The 26294-nt window shown below is 37.2% G+C and overlaps 2 protein-coding genes across 26 annotated transcripts in view; one reads left to right on the forward strand and one right to left on the reverse strand.

Moving 5' to 3' along the window:
• Positions 1-1929: 1929 nt before the first annotated feature.
• WDR12 (WD repeat domain 12) lies at positions 1930-26146 on the reverse strand. 3 transcript variants are annotated; one of them, XM_086719342.1, is made up of 14 exons: positions 26008-26146; positions 25350-25466; positions 21910-22004; positions 18296-18390; positions 16862-16968; positions 15654-15769; positions 15061-15215; positions 13298-13343; positions 11015-11100; positions 6808-6948; positions 6601-6706; positions 6304-6436; positions 3520-3592; positions 1930-2541 (listed from the first exon to the last, which is right to left on the reverse strand). In XM_086719342.1, the coding sequence occupies exons 2-14, from the start codon at positions 25388-25390 to the stop codon at positions 2464-2466; spliced, it is 1272 nt and encodes a 423-aa protein (XP_086575468.1). In that variant the 5' UTR covers positions 25391-25466; positions 26008-26146; the 3' UTR covers positions 1930-2463. The 3 variants fall into 3 exon arrangements, with proteins under 3 accessions (XP_086575468.1, XP_086575469.1, XP_086575467.1); XM_086719343.1 differs by having other exon boundaries at positions 25957-26093; XM_086719341.1 differs by lacking the exon at positions 26008-26146 and having other exon boundaries at positions 25350-25915.
• CARF (calcium responsive transcription factor) overlaps positions 26094-26294 on the forward strand; it is a 101083-nt gene continuing 100882 nt past the window's right edge. For all 23 annotated transcript variants that reach the window (XR_015255445.1, XR_015255443.1, XR_015255444.1 and 20 more), the window contains exon 1: positions 26094-26213. The gene's annotated coding sequence lies outside the window, so the exon portion shown is untranslated. The remainder of the gene's footprint in view (positions 26214-26294) is intronic.

Genomic DNA, 26294 nt, shown 5'->3' on the forward strand with positions numbered 1-26294 from the left:
TTTTTCATTTTTCCCCCCTTTTCTCCATTCCCAAAGAAACCCTGGTACATGTTAGAAGTTCAGGCATTTTCCTTGAACTAACAATTAGGTATACTTTGAGTCTAATTTTTAGTTTTAGGAAGTTTATTGTTAAACAGTAAGAAAGGAATTTCTTAAAACTTTGTTTGATGAGGTTTAAGAGCAAGCATCAACCTGTTTATGGACCTCATTACTATGGCAACAAAGCATAAATAATCCTCTATCAGTCGGCATGTACTGAGCACTGCACTATCTCATTCCTAACTTCACCCAGCACCAGGAAAGCAGCAACACTCATTTTCCAAGAGAACCTTAGGTGCATTTAAGTGCATGTAAAGCCCTTGTCTCTGGTAGAACTAAAATAGAGGAAAATGGACCACTGAAAAGGAGTCTCCTACTTTCGAGTTAGGGATAGGAGAGCAATATATTGTAAACACTCAGTCTTCTAGGCTTCTGTTAGCCTCTCATGTTTTTCCTGTTTGAGGAGTAAGATCTAACCGCCTGAGTTATACAAGGAGAGAAATTTGAGTTTCACTAATGTTATGCCCGTCCTAAGGGAGAGTGCCTGAACCATGAATGCATCCTGCCTTGGAATCAGGGTCGGTTCTAAAAATTTAATTTATAGGCCTCTTTACCTTTATTTCAACCACTTTGTATATGCAGACTACAACTGAAAAGCCCAGATTGGGGAAGTTAAGAAAGACATTTAAATAACTCTGTCCTTGGCTCATTCAGAGACCATCCAAAACAAGAATAAAAATTCTTCTTTATCCTGTAAAAGTTTGATTTCGAGACAGTACAGATATCATGAAATTTATACCAGTCTGCACTAAATGAGAAAAACAGTCTGCATTTTCTGGCTAACTTTATTCAGTTTTTTAACATTAAAATATACTTCCTTTAAATGATGTAACAACTATAGCTCTAGCTCTTGTGTGAAATGAGAACCATGTCCTAGGGGTAGAGGGAGTCTGGGTCTCTAATGAGTGTAGAACAAAACCACTCTCCAGCCCTGGAATGCCTCTGGATTTCAACTTATGAGAGAACTAAACTCCTAACTGGTTTAATCCACTGTTAATTTTGTTCTCAACTGCAGCCAAGTATTATTTCCTGGACCCCTGTAATAGGAACATTTTCTGAGACACACTGCGTTACAGTCTTGTGAGGAGACCAAACTTATTTTCCATATATTACTTAGAGGCTGAAGCGCTCTGCTTGAGGAATAACAATCCATTAAAGATGGAAATCATACTTTAAGAAGATATTTACCTTAAATATTTGGTATATAATAAATGCATTAAGATAAATGCTAATGATATAAAATTTATAGAATGTTTATTATCTAATACTAACTAAAAGGTTTTGTCTACAAATTCTATTCTTATCTGCATACCAGGATAAGATAGGGAGAAAGATTCCTGGTTACCATGAAATTTGTATGTATGCAAATGCTGTCAATATCTTAAAAAAATTTTAGTATCTTAAAAATTTTCAATATCTTAAAAAAATTTTTTTTAATGTCTACTCATTTTTGAGAGACAGACAGAGCACGAGCAGGGGAGGGGCTGAGAGAGAGGGAGACACAGAATCTGAAGCAGCCTCCAGGTTCTGAGCTGTCAGCACAGAGCCCAAAATGGGGCTCAAACTCATGAACCATGAGATTATGACCTGAGCCGAAGTCAGACGCTTAACTGACTGAGCCACCCAGACACCCCTGTATGTATGTAATTTCTAAAGCATTGTGACGTACCTTTTTTTTTTTTTTAATTTAAAGTAGGCTCCATGCCCAACACAGGGCTCGAACTCATGACCCTGAGATCAAGACTCTGATATCAAGAGTCACACACCCTACTGACCAAGCCAGCCAGGAGCCCCAGGATTCTAACATATCCTTAATACAAAGCACTTCACTTAAAATACTCCAGCAAACTCTTAATTGGCAGCAGGATCTATATGTTTTAATGTTGAATGCCCACAAAATCTTATGATAGGTTAGACATCACTTATTTTACCCAAAGCAAAGTGTTATTTCTAATTTTTTCTAATAGAATTTATTAGTTTTCTTAAGATACTTTTCTTAAACAGCTAACATAGGAATACTTAAGTGTCCCCATCAGAAATAAAAATCTGGACAATTACTTTAAATATATGCTTTTACAGCATTTCAAAAACAAATCTTAATTCAAACCAATACCTCTAAAAGGAAATAAAAAATTCAGTTTAGTTTCAAGAGTTTGCATATGGCTGAGAAGGCAGGTCACTTTTACATTTTAACAACACACACTACTATATAATAAATACAAAATAAAGAAATAGTGATAGTTATCATCAAGGATGAAACTATAAACTTTAAGAGACTGCTTTCTGAACCATCACTGATGCAATCTGAGGATTCTCTATTTCATTTACAGACACAATCTCTGTAGTCAAATCTATCATTCACTTTCAAGCCCCAACATGAGAAGTGGTAGGTGAATATCTATAGGAATACAATTTATTGTCTGCTCCTCCACTCAGAAGTAACTGCGTAAAGGGAGAGAAAAAAAAAAAAGCACAAACATATAAGTAAATATAATTATTTCATATGATAGTTAAACACAGTTAAATACCGATGATTCTGATTTATAGAAGGACTTAATGGATAAGCAATTAACTCTCATTCAGAGTTCATACTTAAATGGACCCATTACATCAGTTTTCACTACCATATTATAATACACTATATTAAAACTATAAGAGACTCTAAAAAACTGAGAATAAACTAAGGGTTGATAGGGGGTGGGAGGGAGGGGAAAGTGGGTGATGGGCACTGAGGAGGGCACCTGTTGGGATGAGCACTGGGTGATGTATGGAAACCAATTTGACAATAAATTTCATATTAAAAAAAAAAAAACTTTAAAAATGATCACTTGAATTTGGTTGGGGTGTGATACACTACTACTGTACTTTCCAAGAAACATTTAAGAAATATAATAAAATTTAAAAGTTTGAGGGAAGATATAGTTTACCTATTTAAGAAAATTAAGTTTTATAGGAAAGTATATTAACTATTTGCAGGTAAATGGATATTACAAATTATTCAAGTAGCTCTAGGATCTGTATTTGGAAAGAATTCTTAGGCAATAAGAGCTAATATTTATACGTAAAAATAAGTAAATTGTAATCCTTTAAGCAGACTTTATGGTCTAGACTTATTCTATAAGATTTTTTGTAAGTAGAAAATACTTATCCAGTAGGTCTGAAGGAGCAAGTTTATGGAGTTAAAGCAGTTCATTACAATACTAGAGAAAGAAACTGCTTAAAACTTTCCAAATTTTACTACTCCTAACAGTAAAGGACAAATATGTTTCTTCTTTGAATGAGATGTGAGATTTTATGAGTAATATTAAGGGGAACTTAGAATACAGAATTATAATTATCAGATATATTGAAAGTAGTAACTCTCTAAATATAAGCACCAGATTTATTCTTTTTTCTTTTCACCAAATAACAAATTCTTACCCCTGTGTCTGTCCAGTCTACACTCAGAACTTTGTCTTCATGAGCAGCCAGATCATAGAGAGGAGCCTTACAACTGAAAGATCAAAGTATTACCATGTTATATGCAATTCAAAGTATTAAAAAACATACATGACTAATCACATATAATTTTCTGAAAACTCTACCGACTTTACCATCCTTGCCCCAATAACCAGTTAATCTTAAAAATCCTGAGTATTTACTTGATTGGCTCTGTTGATTTTCCCCTATCGTTAGCAGAATACAGAGATTTATTGCAATAAATATTCAAGAAAAATGCTATTTATTTATAAATATTTATTCATAATTAGGCCCATTTTCATATTCCTTGACTATTTTCCTTTTACCCTCAAATCACGACTTTATACATCCTTTGTCCATCCATATGTATGCTGATAACTCTCAAATTTGTATCTTTAGCCCAAACTTCTCCCCTGATTTTGATATGTATATCCAATTGCCTGACATGTGGTTATCCCATGGGCACTACAAATTTATTTAAAAAAATTTTTTTTTAATGTTTATTTATTTTTGAGACAGGAGCGTGAGCAGGGGAGGGAGCGAGAGAGAGTGAGGGAGACACAGAATCTGAAACAGGCTCCAGGCTCTGAGCTTCAGCACAGAGCCTGATGTGGGGCTCAAACCCATGATCCGTGAGATCATGACCTGAGCCGAAGTCAGACACTTAACCGATTGAGCCACCCAGGCGCCCCCGGCACTACGAATTTAAAATAACCAAAACAAAACTCTTGATCTTCCCTCATAAACCTGTTTCTTTTATTCTTTCCATCACAGTAAGTTGTACCACTAATGGCCTGATTGCACAGGCAGAAAATATGGCCCCTGGATTCCTATCTCTATATTCCATCCATAAGCCAATCCTGCCAAAGAGCGGTCTTCAAAATATACCTAGAATCCAACCTAGGAACTCTCTGCTTCCATTCTTCCCACCCTATTTAGAACCCACAAATCCTTCCCCATAACATTTAGAATGGAACCCAAATTTCTTAGCTTGGCCCCTAAGGTCTTGCTCAGTATACTACCACCTGTCTCATGTCCTGCCATTCTTCTCCTCGCTTACTCCACTCCATCAACACTGACCCTTTTGGTATTTTATCAACATGCCAAGATTTTCCCTACCTTATCTGCTGTTCTCTCTACCATGATTTGTGCATGGCTGATACCTTCCCATGTTCAATTCACTATTATAAAATCACCTTCAAGAATAGCCCACCCCTGAATGCAAATTGGTGCAGCCGTTCTGGAAAGCAGTGTGGAGGTTCCTCAGAAAATTAAAAATAGACCTACCCTATGACCCAGCAATAGCACTGTTAGGAATTTATCCAAGGGACACAGGAGTACTGATGCATAGGGGCACTTGTACCCCAATGTTCATAGCAGCACTCTCAACAATAGCCAAATGATGGAAAGAGCCTAAATGTCCATCAACTGATGAATGGATAAAGAAATTGTGGTTTATATACACTATGGAATACTACGTGGCAATGAGAAAAAATGAAATATGGCCTTTTGTAGCAACGTGGATGGAACTGGAGAGTGTGATGCTAAGTGAAATAAGCCATACAGAGAAAGACAGATACCATATGGTTTCACTCTTATGTGGATCCTGAGAAACTTGACAGGAACCCATGGGGGAGGGGAAGGAAAAAAAAAAAGAGGTTAGAGTGGGAGAGAGCCAAAGCATAAGAGACTGTTGAGAACTGAGAGCAAACTGAGGGTTGAGGGGGGTGGGAGGGAAGAGAGGGTGGGTGATGGGTATTGAGGAGGGCACCTTTTGGGATGAGCACTGGGTGTTGTATGGAAACCAATTTGACAATAAATTTCATATATAAAAAAAAAAAAAAAAAAAAAAAAGAATAGCCCACCCCTAAAGAGGCGTCCCTCTACTCTGCTTTACTTTCTTCATAGCACTGCTATCAGAAACTATATAATTGCTATATCCAGTATCCAACTAAATGTAAATAACCTTCTAGGTATTAACAAATCATGCATCATAAGGTAGTATCTGGATGTTAAAATGCAGATTTCGGTAAACAAAGAACAGGTATTTGATTAATGCCTCTCCATTCTACCTGTAAAAATATGTAAATACACTGTGTGTGCATTTCACTGGGGATACTCATATATACTAGTAACAAAAAACTTTAGTATCTAGTTATCTTTTAAAGTATGTATTTCTATGGGGCCTGGGTGGCACAGTCAGTTAGGCACCCGACTTCAGGTCACGATCTCAGTTTGTGAATTGGAGCCTGGCGTTGGGCTCTGTGCTGACAGCTAAAAGCCTGAAGCCTGCTTCCAATTCTGTGTCTCCCTCTCTCTGCCCCTCCTCTGCCCACGCTCTCTCTCTCTCTCAAAAATAAATATTTAAAAAAAATTTTAATATGTATTTTTATTTAATTTTCTATTAATATATAATTTATTATTTGTGCCATTTATTATAGATTATATTTATTATATAGATTATAGTGCCATTTATTTAGAGACCATTGCCTTCTACTTTTATAATATCACACTTATATTAAGGTTCAATATAAATTTTTTCAGAATGCAAAAAATAACCTATCAACATGAACCAAATTCCTTTGCTCCTGGCTTTTCTTTTTGACACCAATATTTATATCAGGTCATAATCAAAACTTTTTTTACTCTTCTGCTTTTGGATAATCTTTTCAGCATTCATTTCATTTTCTCTGTATATAATAGTTATTTCAAGTATCTTCTTTGTAGATCATAAATAGGATTTACCTTCTTGTATCCCACAGTTTCACAATGTTATCTAAAGAACCTGAAATCAGCTGCTGCTCATGGGTAGGAGACCACTTTAATGATGTGACCCAGCCTGTATGTGAGGTTAGGGACAGCGACACCAAAGAACCATCTGAACAAAATTTAAAAAATAATAATTATTGAATTTTAGAAGAGAAATAGGAGAACCAAAAACAATATTTGTAGAAAATTATCTTTTTTTATACACATTTCTAGTGATAGGAGAAACTGATGTTATTTACCCATATTTCTCCTCTAGGATTTTACACATCTCACCTTTAGTTCGGGGATCCCACAGCCTGATATGCCTATCTGTACTTCCAGACGCTAGACGTTTACAAAGCGGAGAATAGGAGATACAATTAAACACTCTATTTCCTGTCTGAAAAACAAGGAGGAAAGAACATTTAAATGGTGAGCCAGAAATAACCATCTCTAGAAGCTCAGAGTTAACCACAGAGTCATTGGATTTTGAAGCCTTACCAAAGTTGACTTAAGACTGCCAGACTCAACATCCCACACTCTAATTGTGTGGTCCCAAGATGCACTGCAGATTTCTTCAGCATCTGACCACAGAACCGATGAAATTGCTTCTTTGTGCCCAGAAAGGGTCACTATGGGAGTCTAGAAATGAAAAGATACCCAAAGGAAAGGCATTTTTAGTTTAGAGTAATTGCAACAGTAATAGTATTTACTTCTGAAGCCCATACAGCAGATGCTTTAGCTTTTATATCTTGCCTTATTTCTTTACAACAATCATCCAAAACATACATCTGATTTGATTCCATAAATGAAGACAGGGAAAGTGAGAAAGATAACTTGCTCAAGGTCATACAGTTTATACATGGCAGACTGAAGTTTGAACCCAAATATTACTTAAAGCTTTGTAGTCTTTCCTCTACATCCTACTGCTTTTCCATCTGTTCTTTTTATTTTGAGAAGTATTAATATTAACACTAACTTAACTCTTTCATATGTACATGTTACATGTAGAAGTTAGTTGAAAAAGATCTGGGGTCAAAGAGATCTAGGTTTGAGGCAAGGTGCTGCCATTTTCTTCCTAACTCTTCCAGGTAAAAGTATCTCAATAGATTACTCTCACCATTTCCTCAGCATCTTCTAAGTTATATTGTCCAATCTTTAAATAATGCCCATGGTCCATTTATTAATACTACAAAATCTCTAATGTTTTTGCTCAATTAAAATCCCCAAACTAGGTGTAATATCTATCTTTTTTTTTTAAAAAAAAATTTTTTGGGGCGCCTGGGTGGCGCAGTCGGTTAAGCGTCCGGCTTCAGCCAGGTCACGATCTCGCGGTCCGTGAGTTCGAGCCCCGCGTCAGGCTCTGGGCTGATGGCTCGGAGCCTGGAGCCTGTTTCCGATTCTGTGTCTCCCTCTCTCTCTGCCCCTCCCCCGTTCATGCTCTGTCTTTCTCTGTCCCAAAAATAAATAAACGTTGAAAAAATAAAAAAACTACAATGAGATACCACCTCACACCTGTCAGAATGGCTAAAATTAACAACTCAGGAAACAACAGGTGTTGGTGATGATTCGAAGAAAAGGGAACGCTTTTGCAATGCTGGTGGGAACACAAATTGGTGCAGCCACTCTGAAGAGCAGTATGGAGGTTCCTCAGATAGTTAAAAATACAACTACCCTGTGATCCAGTAATTGCACTAATAGGTATTTACCCAAAAGATACAAAAACACAGATTCAAAGGGGTACATGCAACCTGATGTTTATAGCAGCATTATCAACAACAGCCAAACTACAGAAAGAACCCAAGTGTCCATCAACAGATGAATGGATAAAGAAGATATGGGGTGTGTGTGTGTGTATGTGGATGAACATAGGGGAAGGATAAAAATAAGAGAGGGAGACAAACCATAAGAGACTCTTAACTACAGAAACAAACAGGGTTGCTGGAAGGGAGGTGAGCAGGGTGATGGGTTAACAAGGAGGGCACTTGTCTTGAGCACTGGGTGTTGTATGTAAGTGATGAATCACTAAACTCTACTCCTAAAACCAATATTACACTATATATTAACCAACCAGAATTTGAATAAAAAATAAAAATAAAAAATAAAGGGCCAGCACTTAAATTACACTATGTAGCACCAGAAATCGACAAAATGATACACACTTTTTAATAGTAACTAAATGTAAACATAAATTATGTGTTAAATAAAATCAGTTATGGCATTAAAAATTTGGCCATATTGAGTGCTGGTAAGGATGTAGAGTAACTTTGATTCTTTTTATACTTTCAGTGGAAATATAAACTGATGTAACCATTTTGGAAAACTTTTTGCCAGTATCTAACATTTGAAAAACTTGGGGCGCCTGGGTGGCGCAGTCGGTTAAGCGTCCGACTTTAGCCAGGTCACGATCTCGCGGTCCCTGAGTTCGAGCCCCGCATCGGGCTCTGGGCTGATGGCTCAGAGCCTGGAGCCTGTTTCCGATTCTGTGTCTCCCTCTCTCTCTGCCCCTCCCCCGTTCATGCTCTGTCTCTCTCTGTCCCAAAAATAAATAAAAAAAAGTGGAAAAAAAAAAAAATTAAAAAAAAAAGAAAAACTCAACCTGTGCATACCCTGAGACCCAGCAATTCTAGTTTTGCAATTCTACATATGCAGAAATTACTGTATAAGTATACCTAAAGAAAAGTAAAATGACTAAAAAATTTTTTTAATGTTTATTAATTTTTTTTGATAGAGACAAAGCACCAGTGGGGGAGGGGCAGAGAGAAAAGGAGACAGAATCCCAACCACGTTCCAGGCTCCAAGATATCAGCAGAGTCCAACTTGGCACTTGAACCCACAAACTGTGAGATCATGACCTTAGCCTAAGTTGGCACCCCTAAAATAACTTCTTTTAATGTTTATTTTTGAGAAAGAAAGAGCACGTGCATGGGGGGAAGGGCAGAGAGAGAGAGAGAGAGAGAGAGAGAGAACACGCCAAGCAGGCTCCACACTGTCAGTGCAGAGCCCAACGTGGGGCTTGAACTCATGAACCATGAGATCATGACCTGAGCCAAAATCAAATCACTTAACTGACTGAGCCACCCAGGCACCCCAAGTATAGGAGCTTTCTTAGCAACGTTATTTATGGTAGCCAAAACTGGAATCAACTTAAATGTCCATCAAAAGAAGAATGGATAGGGGCAGCCTATCCATTGGATTAAGCATCCAACTCAGGTCCTGATCTCGTGGTTCCGGAGTTCGAGCCTTGCATCAGGTTCTGTGCTGACTGCATGGAGCCTGCTTGGAATTCTCTCTCCTCTCTGCCCCTATCCAACTCATGCTCTCGCTTTTTCTCTCTCAAAATAAATAAATAAACTTAAAAAAAAAAGAATGGATAAATTCTGATATAGTCAATGCAAGAGGATGCTATACATTAATGAAAAGAACTATTACGTGCAGCAACATAAAGCGAATCTCACAGATTATCACCTGAAGTTTAAAAATTAATGTAAGGTGACACGAGACAGAACAGTGATCACCTTTATGGGCTACCAATTGCAAAGCAGACCAGAGGGAGTCTTCTAGGGTGTTGGTAATTCTCTATGCTTTATTTGGGTTGTGATTACTCGAGTGTATGTTTGTTAAACTTCACTGTACACTTAACTGTACGTATGTCAAACTTTAATTGAAAGAAAGGAAAAAAAGCTACCTTCTGAGGGATTAACTTCTCTAATTCAAGAAATCTTTTTCTACTCAGATATTCTTTAAAGGTTGACCAGAGATATGCATCAGTAAATTACCACTTATCTAATTGGTGAGGCATTTATAGCTTTAACTTAAGACTAAGCGATAAGGAAATTAAGTAGCTGACAGATCATTCCTCTTGCAATTCAGCAGTCCATGTTTAAATGTACTAAGAAATCATAAACCACTTCTTTCAGTTGGAACTGGTTAAGTGCTATTTTTTATTACATTTTATGTGACTCTGATTAATCATTTTATGATTATACTTTATTCCTCCTTTTCAACCGTTTTTATAAAATATTTTGTTATTTGTAACTACAAGAAATAATGTGCAAATGTGTTTTATTGTACATTCATTACAGCTGTGAGAAAATGAATGGAAAACATGTCTTCCTAAACCTGATTCAGTATTGTCCTTCTCATTTTGCGTATTAACTTGGGTCAGATCATATTATGACAAATATTTTCCTAACAAAACAGAACAAATAAGAATATGGGTGAACTTTCTGACTTTAATCTAACTGGACTAATAGCTAAATGACAGAATCAAACTCAAATTAATTTTGACTTTCTATTGATTTAGGAGATATAATTAGCATTCCTAGTAAGAATTATATTCTCAGTGTATGAAACAATATCATTAAACAATCGAGGTATTAAAATGTTTCACTTAATTTGGATTCAAACTTTAAAAATTAAAAGATTCTACTAAAAACTGCATCATGGGATCAAATATAATAGCTAAATAATCAACCTACCAATCTGTAAGCCTGGCTAAATACCACTACATTCAAAGACTCAGATAAATGTAGCATACTACAGTATTTGTAATAAAAATTTACCAATCTACTATAAGAAAGCCTAATTAATTATGGTTGACAAAGCAACGCAAGAAAAAGGGAAATTTAAATAGAAAAGATTAAATTGTCATACATTTGTCAGTACAGACCTCAGCTAAATATAGTAAGTTCTCAAAAATACTTACCCTTGTCAGTCCCAACTGCTCTGTTTTCTGTTTCTTTCTTGGTCGATTTGTGGATTCCTCCATTTCATCTTCTTCATCTGTAGGAACTGTATCACAGAGAATTAGATTTGATGTTTTAAAAATTTAGGGTAAATATTAATTGCAAACAGTTTTAAAAGAATTCTTACATTTCTGGGTATATGTTTTCTTAACTGGTTAGGGAATAAATATTCCTCCTTATTTTGGTTAAAGAAATTTACATATAAAAACAATACCTGGGTTATTAGTCTTCCAAAAGGAGAAAGCAAAAAATAGAGTACATTAAAATCCTAAAGCCTAACCAGTTTGATATCTTGCTATGTCTTTAAGATTATGAATATTCATCACTTTACCATATCTATGAAAAATTGCTTACTATTAGTTATAGGAGAGTTCTTTTTTTTTTTTAAACACTTTTTTAATGTTTTTATTTATTTTTGAGATGGAGAGAGACAGAGCATGAGCAGGGGAGGGGCAGAGAGAGAAGGAGACACAGAATCCAAAGCAGGCTCCAGGCTCTGAGCAGTCAGCACAGAGCCCAACGCGGGGCTCGAACTCACAGACTGTGAGATCATGACCTGAGCCGAAGTCAGATGCGTAACCCATGGAGCCACCCAGGCGCCCCAGGAGAGTTCTGAACACATTGTATTTTTATTATGACGAATGGAATAACAACAGGGTGCCTGGGTGGCTCAGTTAGTTAAACATACAACTCTTGGTTTTGTCTCAGTCATGATCACATGGTTTGGGAGATCAAGCCCGTGTTGGGCTCTGTACTGACAGCAAGAAGCCTGCTAGGGATTCTCACTCTCTCACTCCCTTTGCCCCTCCCCCGCACACATGCAGGCACACGCACACTCTCTCAAAATAAATAAATGAACATTAAAAAAAAGAAGGGAATGACAGGTAAACAAACACATTACATGGAGATACAATCCAGTTATGCTTATTCTTCTTGACTATTGCACTTTTATAACAATGAATTAAAAGTATTTCAGATTACAAAATATTCCACAAAAGGAAAATTATCCAAACAACTTTCTGCCTCAAACCTGTTTGCTTTAAGCATTACTGAGAAATCTACTGAAATTATCTACTGACTTATCTTTAAGTCTACTTATCTTTAATCTACTGACTTATCTTTATTTCCTACTACTGACACTGTTTAAGCTTTTCTTGATCCCCCAATTCTACTTTGTGAACTGTTAGGGTATTATACTATAATATATATTATACTATAATAAAGCAATTCCCTCAGAAGTAATAGGGATTCTGCTCTATTTACCTGGCAATCTGTGGGTCTTCCCCCTCTTTTCTCCTCACTACTCTCAAAGCACCTTCCTTTAAGAGTCCTCCTTCCTCCAACTCTTCCTCCAAATTATCCCTTCTATGTTTTCAAAGTAAAAAAATTAAGTTTGGCAAAACTACACCGTAAAAAAAATTTAAAGGGGCACCAGGTGGCTCAGTTGGTTAAGCATCCAACTCTTGGTTTCAGCTCAGGTCATGATCTCTGTTTCGTGAGTTCAAGCCCCCTATTGGGCTCTGCACTGGCATCGTGGAGCCTGATTGGGATTCTCTCTCTCCTTCTCTCTGCCCCTTCCCTTCTCTTCCCCCTCTCTCTGCCCCTTCCCTACTCACACTGTGTCTATCTTTCTCAACAGAAATAAACTTATTTTTTTAAGTAAATTAGCTTAACTCTGAAGTTTCTCTTTTTCATTTTTTTAAGGTTTATTTATTGAGAGAGAGAGCATGGGCGAGGGACAGGCAGAGAGAGAGGGAAAGAGAATCCCAAGCAGGCTCCGCGCTATCAGCACAGAGCACGACATGGAGCTTGATCTCACAAACTATGAGATCATGACCTAAGCTAAAACCAAGAGTCAGATGCTTAACCAGCTGAGCCACCCAAGCGTCTCTTAACTAAAATTTCTCTAACGTGGAGTGTTATCAAAGTGACTCAAGCTATTTTTGCTTATTTCCAGGTTCCTGAATAAGAGAACTCTGAGAACTAAGCAGTTATGTCCCATTGCACCAATCATGTTGTTGAGTTACATGCAGCAATTCAGTCACATGGTTCAATAAATAAGGGGGTAATAGATAGAAACACATTTTGAAACACAAAGCATACTAATTTTTCTCGATATGTTCCTTTATTTGTATCCTAAAAAGCTCAGATTTATTTTTATGGATCAAAATGGGGGTTAAAAAGTCTTCTTTCACTGGAATTCTTGGAACATTTTTAGTAAGTCAAAATAAACTAATATTTACCTGTAGACCAGATCTTTAGCATCTTGTCCCAGGAGCCACTGCAAAACTAAAAACATACATGAAGAGAAAAGAGTATATAATATAACCTATCGTATTATTTGCCTTGATTTTTCTATTTATAACTTAAAACCTATACTTTGCTCTGAAATCCTTTACTACTATTGTACCATCTGCATAGCTTTCTTAGTCTCCTGGAAGTTGTATCCACAATCTCATGACAACTGAAGGCATTGCCATTCTTACATGGCCCTGTGCCCTGGCTTTGGTTGCATAGATCGAGGTAGGCAACTGATCTACAGAGTACCAATAAGTCTCTCCCTCCTTCAGGACCTTTTTATGAAAGCCTATGTTCCAGAGAGTTGAAGTTCATCTTCTCCAGGAACTGATGGTAAAGGGTGTGAAACCTAGGAATACTGAAAGCTAGGTTTTATTGTCATGTGGAAAAAAGCCAGTTTGGGGGCACCTGGGTGGCTCAGTCGGTTAAGCATCTGACTTCGGCTTAGGTCATGAGCTCATGGTTCCTGGGTTGAAGCCCCACATCAGGCTCTGTGCTGAGAGCTCAGGGCCTGGAGCCTCCTTCAGATTCTGTGTCTCCCTCTCTCTGCCCCTCTCCTGCTCACGCTGTCTCTCTCTCTCAAAAATAAACATTAAAAAAAATTTTTTTTTAAAGAAAAAGCCATTTTGAAGTGAAAGAGAAGAAGTCAACTTAGGGAGATGAGCAAGGAAGGGAGAGGAATGTGCTGGCCACATTCAAGCTCAACTCCATTGGTTCCTAAGACTCAAATGCATCCTCACCCAGTTAGTGATGTGATTATTTATTCCTTCCTGGATCTCACAAACTTTTTTTTTCATTTTTTAAAAAATGTTTATTCATTGTTCAGAGAGAGAGAGAGAGACAGAGTGCAAGCAGGGGAGGGGCAGACAGAGGAGACACAGAATCTGAAACCGGCTCCAGGCTCTGAGCTGTCAGCACAGAGCCCAACACGGCGCGCAAACCCACGAACTGTGAGATCATGACCTGAGCCAAAGTCCGACGTTCAACCGAGTCACCCAGGCACACCTGGATTTCACAATCTTTTCAGCTGAAAAAAGTTCAAGATGAGTTTCTATCTCTTACAGCAAAAGGTAGAGTACAGTTAATTCATTTAAGTTTGGACTCAACAACAGGTAAACCTTCTTTATGGCTCTATATGAATAATCATAAATCTTTACCTTTGAATGCATCAAGGGTCCTCTAATATGCTAATTGGCAAAGAAATGCTGAAGAAATACTCTTAAACCCAACACAACTCAATGTGGTTTAGGAAACTTTCAAACAGCAAGAGAATTTATAACTCCTCATATGTCAATAGTGTTGTACTCAGGTTTTTTTCTTTTTTTACCATTTTGTCACGATAAGAGTAAATCAGCAATAATAGTAAAACAACCTCTATTAACACAAACCTTGAGTATGCTAAGGCTTAGATGATCAACTCAATTTTTTCAATTGATGAAAGCACTGAGTAGCTAGAAGATTGAAAATGTCAATCACTATGATTAAAGTTAAACTGCTGGTTTACCGGATTTCTTAGAATTTCTGCAGTAACCAGAAAAACCCATCTGAGGAAGTGAATTATCTCTCATTGAAAGAGTATTTACTTTGGGTTTGAAATCATATTCTTTAATTACCAACTGTTATGATTGTAGGACAACGAAGAAAAAATTGTTTGCATAAGAAGCTCAAATTCTAATTGAACAGTACTAGTAACACACTAGCTACTTACTTTAGTTCCTGTGCTATCAACAGCTATAGAATCCACACTTCCAGCATGACCTCTGCAGCAGTGCAGGGCTTTCACTTTGTTTCTCTCTACATTCCACTCCCATAAGAGAATAGTCTGATCCATAGAGGCACTCAATAGTAGGCAAGACAAACTGTCTGAAGAAAGGAGAACACAAGAACAAATTAGCACAAAAATTTTAAATACATTAAGTTCTAAAACTGAAGAACTGATTTTTTTGTTGTTGAAAGACATTAAGAAGATAAAAGAGCTATATGCCAGCTTTGAAAAAGAAGTAACTTACAGTATAAAAGGATGATCCTTCAAAAATGCTATAAAACATGAGTTTAACACAATATTAACTTGAAAGTGCACATTATCTGCTATGATTTTAAAAATGTATGGATTGAATTCTACCACTTATGGATTTTCTTACATAATCTTTTTCTTCTTCAACACTGTATTTTTGAAAGACCTCACAATAACCAAGGCACATGGCACTTCCTACCCCATCCCCATTGTGCCCCAGCACTGAAAATGGCTTATTTCCGGTTCCCTGTTCAGGATTACTTTCCATTCAGGCAGAGAGTCCTAACCTTTTTTCACCCAGGCCACATCTTTTACAACATCTGTGTGTCCCACAATTGTCATTATTGACTTTCCTTCCAAGGACCAGATCCTCGAAGTCTTATCATAAGAACCAGTCAAGATCCTATGAAAAGAAAAAAACCCTTATGAAATCAAAAAGCAGCTTTTTCAAATCCTGAAATCAATTATATTTCTTTTTTAGTGTTTATTTTTATTTTTGAGAGAGAGAGAGAGAGAGAGAGAGAGAGAGCGAGCATGAGGGGAGGAAGGGTAGAGAGAAAAGTAGACACAGAATCTGAAGCAGACTCCAGGCTCTGAGCTGTCAACACAGAGCAGGATGCAGGGCTCGAACTCACGAACTGTGAGATCATGCCCTGAGCTGAAGTCAGACACTCAACTGACTGAGCCACCCAGGTGCCCCAATTATATTTCCAAGACAATTAAATAAACCTTGAGATTATACTTTAAAAAGGTTTTTAATATGAAGACTAAGATTTTAAAAGACATTAGATCAGATCTTACCTGTGACTTTTTCTGACCTCCTAAAAATAAAAACATAAGTAAAAAGCCCTAGACTTCATTTTAATTACTATTGTAAACACTACAACTCAGGGAAATTGCTTGTAAAGCCTAACTGCCCTTTGTACTTAACCACTGAAAATCATTCAACAGAAAAACAATAAAACCATCTAAAAGTAAAACCAGTAAAAACATCACTTGTGTAACAACTCCAGGAAGATATTCTTTTAAAAATGTAAGCTTGTACTATGATCCAGTCTCAAGATGCTTTTCAACAAGTAAGGCCACTGAGGGTTTGTTCTGAGCCATCCATACCTTCTCAGATCCAGTCTGCCCTTTTTAGCCCTATACCATGATCTGCATCTTCATGGTAGTAAGCCAGGAGATCTGTAGTTATAAGAGGGTTTTTTTCCCCTCTATGGAACAAATTATATCTTTGGTCTTATAAGCAACACACAAAAATAAAATATTCTAAGACACTTGACTTATTCATGTATAGACAAATGTCACTCCAACATCTTGGGAAGGAAAAGATATGCTTCTTCTTGAATAAATTGAATGTAAAGATCTTGGGCAAGGACACTGATACATATATCACAAAATTACTTTTACAAATAACACAGAATCAATCAGAGAAAAATATTCACATAGTGCAATTAAACAGACTGATGGAAGTGGCATAATAAAATGGCAATACCATTCTTCTGCCCCTCTGACTGAACTGATCCAATCATCATGGAACAAGCATTGTTCTGGCTGAGGTGCAGTGTACTTCTCCACGTATTCTAGTTCCACAACCTCTTCCTAGTGACAGAGAAAAACCAGAAATCAATCAGGCAATAGTTCCAAAGTAGTATACTACAAACATAAAGGACCCCTTGTTTATTACGTCTCTTTCATGTAAGTCCCCTTCATAACCCAGAAATTTGGAGCCATGCAAAAGGCGAAAAACTTTATCTGACCTAACAGTGTGCAAACAGTAATATTAACGAATATTAACAACCTTGGAAAATTTATGCTGAAAGGGGGGTAGGGGGATATAAGGAACTTTAAAAAATAAAATTATAAAAGCATTCTACTTAATGAGGATGATAACAGTCCTGGATATGGATAGTCGTGATAGATGCATAATATTGTGAATATACTTAATGCCACTGAATTACACACTTAAAAATGATTAAAATGAGGGGTGCCTGGGTGGCGCAGTCGGTTAAGCGTCCGACTTCAGCCAGGTCACGATCTCGCGGTCTGTGAGTTCGAGCCCCGCGTCGGGCTCTGGGCTGATGGCTCAGAGCCTGGAGCCTGTTTCCGATTCTGTGTCTCCCTCTCTCTCTGCCCCTCCCCCGTTCATGCTCTGTCTCTCTCTGTCCCAAAAATAAATAAACGTTGAAAAAAAAAAAATTAAAAAAAAAATGATTAAAATGATAAATTTTATGCATATTTCATAATTCTAAAACTTGTCAAAAAATTATAAAAGCAATTACAAATTACATTTTAAATTATAAAAGCAGTATCAAGGAACTTTGAAAATTAGAGGAAGGGGGAACCGCTATAAATCACAATTGTCTAACCCAAAAGTTTTTATACGTGCACAATCATTTTGTGTATCTTTTTTTTAAGGTTTTTTTTTTTTGAGAGAGAGAGAGGGGGAGAGAGAGCGCGCGCGCGCATGCGCGCGTGGGGGAGGAGCAGACAGAGGGAGATACAGAATCTGATGCAGGCTCCAGGCTGTCAGCACAGAGCCCAATGTGGGGCTTGAACTCACTGACACCGAGATCATGACCTGAGCCGAAGTTGGACGCTCAACCGACTGAGCCACCCAAGCACCCCTCATTTTATACATCATTATTGGTAATAAACATGTATTTGGTATTCCCTTTCTTGATAATTCTTCCACAAATATGAAGGTTTTTTTTTTTATATTCATTCATCTACATTTCTTGAGTAAAACATTCTCAGAAGAGGGGATTTCATTTTGAATATACAAACACTGAAGTTCAAATTTCTAGAAAAAAAATACTAATAAAAAAAAAAATCTTGGTTGCTAAAGATTCAGTCTGATTCTAAATGTTTTCCTACATTACCTGAGAACACCTTACATAAAACAGAGCAGGTAAACATTTGAACTTACCGATGAGATGTTTTCCAGTTCCATGTGTTTGAGTAAGGGCATTCGCAGAAACTGGCCCTTGATGAGGAAATCAAACTCCACATGTTTGTGTAACTCTAAAGAAAATGCATAATAAAATGATCGTTCTTAGAACCTGAAGTGACATTGGCAGAGGTATATGAGAAACCCCAAAACAAACAGGTATTTATTATTCCAGTGTGGCCTCTGAGTTTCTCCAGAATTTCTTCATGCCATAATCAGGCCATGTATTCTATTCCAGTACACTGTGTGATTTTTAGGAACAGAGGACTTTGTTCTGTTGGTGTAATTTTTTACTATTGTTGTTTCTATTATTTCTATTTAAAATTTATTTACTGTTATTTATTTCTATTTAAAAAAATGTTATTTCTACTTAAAAAAACTTTTGGGGCACCCAGGTGGCTCAGTCGGTTGAGCGTCCAACTTCGGCTCAAGTCATAATCTCACAGTTCGTGAGTTCGAGCCCCACGTTGGGCTCTGTGCTGACAGCTCAGAGCCTGGAGCCTGCTTCAGATTCTGTGTCTCCCTCTCTCTCTGCCCCATCCCCACTCATGCTCTGTCTCTCTCTGTCTTAAAAATAAATTTTGAAAAAAATTAAAAAAAAAACCAAGCTTTTTATTCTATGGAAAATTCCAAATATATATAAAAGTAGAAATAACATTATGAATTCCCATCACATACTTTGATAATTACCAACTCACTGACAATCATCTATACACCTCTCTCCACTCCTCTGCTGGTTTATTTTAAATCAAACCTTAGAAATGCTATCATTTTTATCTGTAAAGGCTTTAATATGTATCTCTAAAATAAAAGGACCTAAAGTGATATTAAAAAATTTAATCAGGGGCGCCTGGGTGGCGCAGTCGGTTGAGCGTCCGACTTCAGCCAGGTCACAATCTCGCGGTCCGTGAGTTCGAGCCCCGCATCGGGCTCTGGGCTGATGGCTCGGAGCCTGGAGCCTGTTTCCGATTCTGTGTCTCCCTCTCTCTCTGCCCCCCCCCCCCGTTCATGCTCTGTCTCTCTCTGTCCCAAAAATAAATAAAAAACGTTGAAAAAAAAAAATTAAAAAAAAAAATTTAATCATTATTGCTTTTAATATCAAATAGCCAATGTTCCTGTTTCCTTCTCTTTACAGTGAGCTTTTTATTTTTATTTTGTTTTAGGTGTATTTATTTATTCAAGTCATTTCTATACCCAATGTGGGGCTCGAACTCACGACCTAGAGAGGAAGAGTTGCATGCTCTTCTGACTGAGCCAGAGAAGTGACCTACAGTGAGCTTTTCAGAATCAGCATCCCAAGTCCACATATTATATCTGATTAATATGTTTTATTTAATCTTTAAGAGGTCCCCCTCCTTTTTTCCCCGGTCATTTATTTGTTAAAGAAACTGGGGGGGCACCTGGGTGGCTCAGCTGGTTAAGCATCCGACTTCGGCTCAGGTCATGATCTCACAGCTTGTTGAGTTCGAGTCCCATGTCAGGTTCTGTGCTGACCACTCAAAGCCTGGAGCCTGTTTTGGATTCCATCTCCCTGTCTCTCTACCCCTCCCCTGCTCAGTCTCTGTCTCTCAAAAGTAAATAAACGTTAAAAAAAATTTTTTTTAACAAAAAAAAGAAATTAGGTCATCTGTCTTCTAGTATTTCTTACATTCTGGTTGATTACATCTCCACGGTGTCCTATAAGATGTTCCTCTACCACCTACACATCCTATACACCAGGCAGACCTAAACAACTGATTAGACTTCAGGTTAGCTTTGTTTTTCTGGCAAGAATATTTATACATAGTATTATGTGTTTCCTACTGCATCACATCAGAAAATGCATTGTGTTGTTGTATGTCTTTCTATGATGTGATAATCTACATCTGGACTCTGATATTGTCAGCCTGGTCCCATCCATCCTAATATTCTCCGTCAGCCTTTCAACACGTAATAAATAGTTTTAGTAGCTACTGATAATCACTACTTAAACCCATTATTTCATTTGGAGTTACAAAATGCTAAAAATTATTCATTCTTTCTGCATTTATTAGCTGAAAGAAGAATTCTCTCATTGGATTATTTGGATTGTTGCCTTTTAAAAATCTGAAATCTGAATCATTTGCATCTTCAACTCAAGAGCAATCAATGACTTATTTGATTATTCAAAAAGAAACCAACATTCAATCTACAACTTTAGAAAAATATACAACTCTCTGGGTAACAACAAACATCCACACACTGGTATTACAAAGATTCTATTACAAGAATAATTATTATTCTAGTTCAAAGACTTTTTCAGCAAGAATATATGGCAGTGTTGTAATTCAGAAGTAAATATTTATCAGAATCTTTATACATCAACTGGATGAAGTAAAGACAAGGACCTATGGGAAGTGTTATGTGAATCTCTCTCAATCAAGAACAATAGCTTCAATAGCTTGCTAGTAATGAAAAGACCTCAGACTCTGCCCCGTCCCACCAAAAACAAAAACAAAAAACTGTTCATAAACATCATCTCAGGGGTGTTTGGCTGGCTCATCTGGAAGATCATGAGATTTCTTCTTGGGGCCATGAGTTCAAGCCACAAGTTGGATACAGAGATTACCAAAAAAAAAAACCAAACAAACAAAAAAAAAACCCCTCAAACTTAAAAAATAAAGTTATAGGATTATTAGAAGACAGAGAAGAGGAATATATTAGGCATTAGTTTCTAACTCTCAACTCCTCATTCCTCCAACTAGGGTAGAATCAACAGAAACATCTGGGTAAAAATGTTTGTTTCTAAATGGTGACTTCATTGACAAATTATATTTTTAAAGATCATGCTTCATGTTATTTTCAACCTTTCATGTTTAAATCTTCTATTTTATGTATGGTTCCCTTACTTTTCAATATACATTTGATTATAGACAATTTCAAACATATGCAACAGTAAACTTTCATATACCTATCACCCAGTTTTAACAATTATCAACTCCTGGCCAATCTTGTTTCAGAAATATTTTTGCATACCTTGTTCATATGAATTTTATGGGCTAATAATTTATTTTCATACAAGAGCATGTTTAACATTTATATCTCTTAAATGTTTTACTTGATACCCTTGCATGTTTATAAAATTTTACCATTAATTTTTCAATGAATTCTAAATACTTAAAAAAATACTAGTATTAGTATTGGCATCTATTATTACACAAAATACTCAAATAGTGACAATGTCATTTTGCTTTGTAGGATTGTAGCAACTGGTAGCACCTAGATGCTTGTTCTATGCTTACCAATTCCAGATCTCCCTAGGAAAACCACAGTGTCATAACTATTACAACAAAATCGTATTCCTAAATGCCAATCACCTTATATCCATATTGCCTTTAAAGCAGATTAAACTGAAATAAATAAGAAAGAATTTTTCCTGAGAACTTGTATTTCAAAGCATTTAAAAAAGTATCACGTAGCAGGGAAACTCATAATTTATAAATTTTACCATTACAAAATGCATACAGTATTTTAAAGTAAGGCTTAAAAAAAGGAAACAAAATAAAATGTGATATATTTTAGTGTAGTTAGTGGCAATGCACCCTCTCCTAATTTCTCAGAGCATGTATACCTACCATTTTTGGCCTCCAGCAATTTATTGATGATGTTACTAAGGTCAGCAATTTCAGAGGCCGCAGGAATTGAGAAGGGAACATCATCTACCACATATCTATAAAAAGGAAATGATATGTCAAAGTCAAGTCTATGGATTATTTTAACAAATGTGCATTTATTCATTCAGCAAATATTTACTGGGTATCTAATACATGCCAGACATTTTGCTACATGGGGTTACAAATGAAGCGACCCGGGTTCCCCTAGTTCCTCTTTATAATTTCTATGTCTTTATTGATATTTTGCTCATGTATTATTTTCCTGGTTTCCTCTTATTCTTTGTCCACGGTTTTCTTTAGCTCTTTGAGCATATTTAGGAGTATGTTGGGCTAGTTGACCTGCCCTGCAAGAAATGGTAAAAGGAATTCTTCAGGCTGAAATGAACAGACATAGACAGTAACTAAGCCATATGAAGCAGTATAAAACTCCAATACAGTTAACTACTGGGGTGTCTGGGTGGCTCATTCGGTTAAGCATCAAACTTCAGCTCATGTCATGGTCTCGTGGTTTGTGAGTTCAAACCCTGCATCGGGCTCTGTGCCGACAGCTCAGAGCCTGGAGCCTGCTTTGGATTCGGTGTCTCCCTCTCTCTCCACCCCTCCCCTGCTTGTGCTCTCTGCCTCTCTCTCTCTCAAAGTTAAGTAAACATCAAAAAAAAAAAAAAATTTTTTTTTAATGCTTATTTTTGGGAGTGCACAAGTGGGGGAGGAGCAGAGAGAGGGGGACAGAGGACCTGAAGCTGACTCTGCGCTGACACACTGACAGCAGTGAGCCTGATGTGGGGCTCGAACTCACGAACCACAAGATCATGACCTGAGCTGAAGTCTGCTCAACCGACTAAGCCACCCAGGCGCCTCCCCCCCAAAATTTTTTAATTGTCAAAAAGTTAAATATGAAATTATTTTTCATATTTATCTAAGTATATGCCCAAGTATATACCCAAGAGAAATGAAAATGTATGTCCACACAAAAACTTACACACAAAAGTTCCCATCACCACTCCTTGTAACAGCCAAAAGGTGGAAACAATCCAAATGTCCATCAACTTAAAAACTGCAAACAAAATTTGGTATGTGGTATATCCATACAATGGAATATTATTTGGCCCTAAAAAGGAATGAAGTACTGGTACACATTACAGTGTGAATGGACCTTATAAACATCATTCTAAGTAAGTGAAAGAAGCCACTCACAAAAGACCACATACTATAAAACTCCCTTTATACGAATTGTCCAAAACAGACAAATCCACAGAGATAGAAAGTAGATTAGTGGCTGCCTATGGCTGTAGTTGAAAGGATTAGGGGGTAATACGTAAAGGGTGATAAAAAATGTTCCAAAATTGTACTGATGGTTGTTCAATTTTGCAAAGATACTCAAAACCACTGAAATGGAGATTTTAAAGTATGAATTCTGCTCTAAGTGAATTATATCTCAATAAAGTTGTTACCACAAAAAAAAAGTCTAAAGCATGAATTAAGGCTGTAGTTGTGGGGAATGGAAGTTTCAAAAGATGTTAAGATAGAATCTACGGCTCATCAAGACACGGTATAATAAATCTCTTTTTACTACAATGGGGTAGGGTTAGGGAAGGGGGCTTCAGATCTTGTTAAAACATACATTGTAAAACAGTAGGTCTGAGGTGGAATCTGAGATTCTGCTTTTTCTAAAACCTCCCAAGTGATGTTGATGCTGCTAATCTTCAAACTATACTTTGGGTAGTAAGACTACAGCTCTATTTATATGTATCATGCTTAAAAAAAATGTAAATAGTAATTTAGGATTTCCAAAAGATAACAAAACCTAGAATTAAAGTTTTCGGTTTTTCCTTTTACCTACTATTTGGTCAGTAAAATGAGAGGGTGGGGGGAGTAGCATAATTCACATACACGCGTATATGTAAATTACATACATATATGTGAAAAAATTATCCCCCTCTCCATTTTACTTACCAGAACATATAATGTATAAGAAGCAAGAACTTAATTTTTAGGTTTTGTTAACTTTTTGAAGAATTTAAACACACACATACATATATGTTTATCTATCTCAGGTTTAAAACACAATCGTCTATTATTTCTTAAAACTTCATGTGAATCACCAATTATCGCAATTAAAAACTTCAATTAGAAGAAATACTGTGGTCATGCTATTGCACCACATTCCTTGAGAAATATGCAGACCAAGTATATATACTCATGTGCATTGATAATACAATTTATCTATACCGTAAGGAAGAATACAAGAGTGAATATGATTTACTAGGTCAACTCATACAGCTCTAACACATAATTTTAATTGAAGTGGGAGTTATCTAGCTTACAACTGGCGATAGCTTGTTAATACAACAAATATTCACTATTTATCATCAGTATGAGAAGAACTTGACAAACATTTGTTGATTCCGTCAATCCAAGAAGAGTAATACAGTCCCTACCATCAAGAGACTTACAATATAGCTGAAAAGACACTAAGAAAAGTTAGTGTAATGTACACCACAAGACTGAATACAATGAGATTTCAAACAAATGCTACTGACCTGGGGACCACTGGTAAAAATGTTCACATATACATACACACATGTATATACATACACACATACAGACCTACACACACACGCATACATGTGTAAGTATGTATATGAATATACAAACCTGTAACTGAAAGAACTTCACACTATTACCAAAAATTAGTTCTATTGGGGTGCCTGGGTGGCTCGCCTGGTTAACCGTAGGACTCTTGATTTCTGCTCAGGTCATGATCTCATGGTTCCTGAGATCTAGCCCCTATTGGGCTTTGCACTGACAACATGGAGCCTGCTTGGGATTTTCTCTCTCTCAAAATACATACATACATACATTCATACATAAATCTCTCAAAATAAATAAACAAACAGACATTAAAAGTTCTACCAACCCCCATTCAGAGCTCCACTTTCTAGCCTGGTTTAGAAAAGCAATGTCTATTATCTACCTAAAAAAATAATAGTAATAAACTTGTGTTTTGAGAAATGGTGAAACATCCCTAGCAGGCAGCCTGTAAGGACTCGGTCCATTTTTCATTCTTAAAATCACATGTGCTTCATTCAGGAATCAAAGGTGAAGCCCCTCAAAGCCCTCTACAGTCACAATTCAAATTATATACAGCCTTAGAAGCCAGGCAAAAAGGATCGGTGATATCAGATGTAGATCCCTGAGAAATCCCGGCAAGGTATCGCTTCCGCTTAACCGGAAAACGCGCTGAAGCCAAGAGTAAAGCCAAACAAACAAACAAAATAGGAGTTGGGGGAGGAATTGTGGGCAAAGACAACCGAGGCTCCACAAAGTCATACAGAAGAAGTTCTTGGAAAAGATCCCAGGGAGGCGAGAGGAAGAGAGGAAAGAAAAGGACGCTTACTTACTTCTTATTGTCAGTGAAGAAGCGTGCCTGGAGCTGAGCCATGGCGAGGAGTATACACAAGACTTGTCTACCGAAACGAAAGTGGGTAATAGACAACAGGCGCTCTGGTCTTTTAAGACTACAAAAAGAGGTAACTCAAAATTAGCTTGCACAGGTACGCAAGAAGCTGCCGTGTTCCGGGCTTCGGTTTTCTTTCCTCCGGCCTTCTCAGCAACCACGAGGTTGCTCACACACCGAGACCCAGCCCACAAACATCAACTACCTATTCCTAGATACAGGAATCATCGATAGTAAAGCATGTCTTAAAGACGGGGTGTCCCTAATGTTTTTAAATTTTTTAAAAAATATTTAGAACTGTTATCGATTAAGAAGATACAGAAAAGTCCCAATTTAAACTGCTGCTCTATCTTTTTAATTGTAAGACGCTGTCTTCAGACCTGATACTTCAAACACAACTCCTAGACACTACCATTCCCAGAAAGCAGCGCTTCTCAGACGCAGTAACCACTGGGAATGGTAGTCTTTTTTTGCCATGCTGTCCTCAAGATAAATTTTATCCGTATTAAACCTTCCCAACCGCAGCCAGATATCTATTGTATTTCCTCTACCTTAAGCTTTAATTTGCTAAAGACTTTTTGGCTTTATTTTCTTACGCAGACCGAGTCTTTCGGAGTACTCCGGCCTCCGGCTTCAGGCTTTAGATCCAGTGAGAGAAGGAATACGCGTGCGGAAAGCAAATCAGAAGACAAACGGCCGACGGTGGCCGACTGTGCTCTTGTCTCATACTACTACGCTGCGCGTTCTCAGAAGGATGCGCCTGCGCATTGTGCTGGTCTCCATGGCAGGGCCTCGGAGCCAAGACGAGGTTGAGTAGACTCGTTTTGAATTTTCTCCCCTCTGCTCCTGCACTTTGTGGACTTCCCTCCTCGCCCTGTAGGGCTCTCGG

The sequence above is a fragment of the Puma concolor genome, chromosome C1 (genome assembly GCF_028749965.1).
Source record: "Puma concolor isolate L17-30 chromosome C1, mPumCon1.1.hap2, whole genome shotgun sequence".
NCBI lineage: Eukaryota > Metazoa > Chordata > Mammalia > Carnivora > Felidae > Puma > Puma concolor.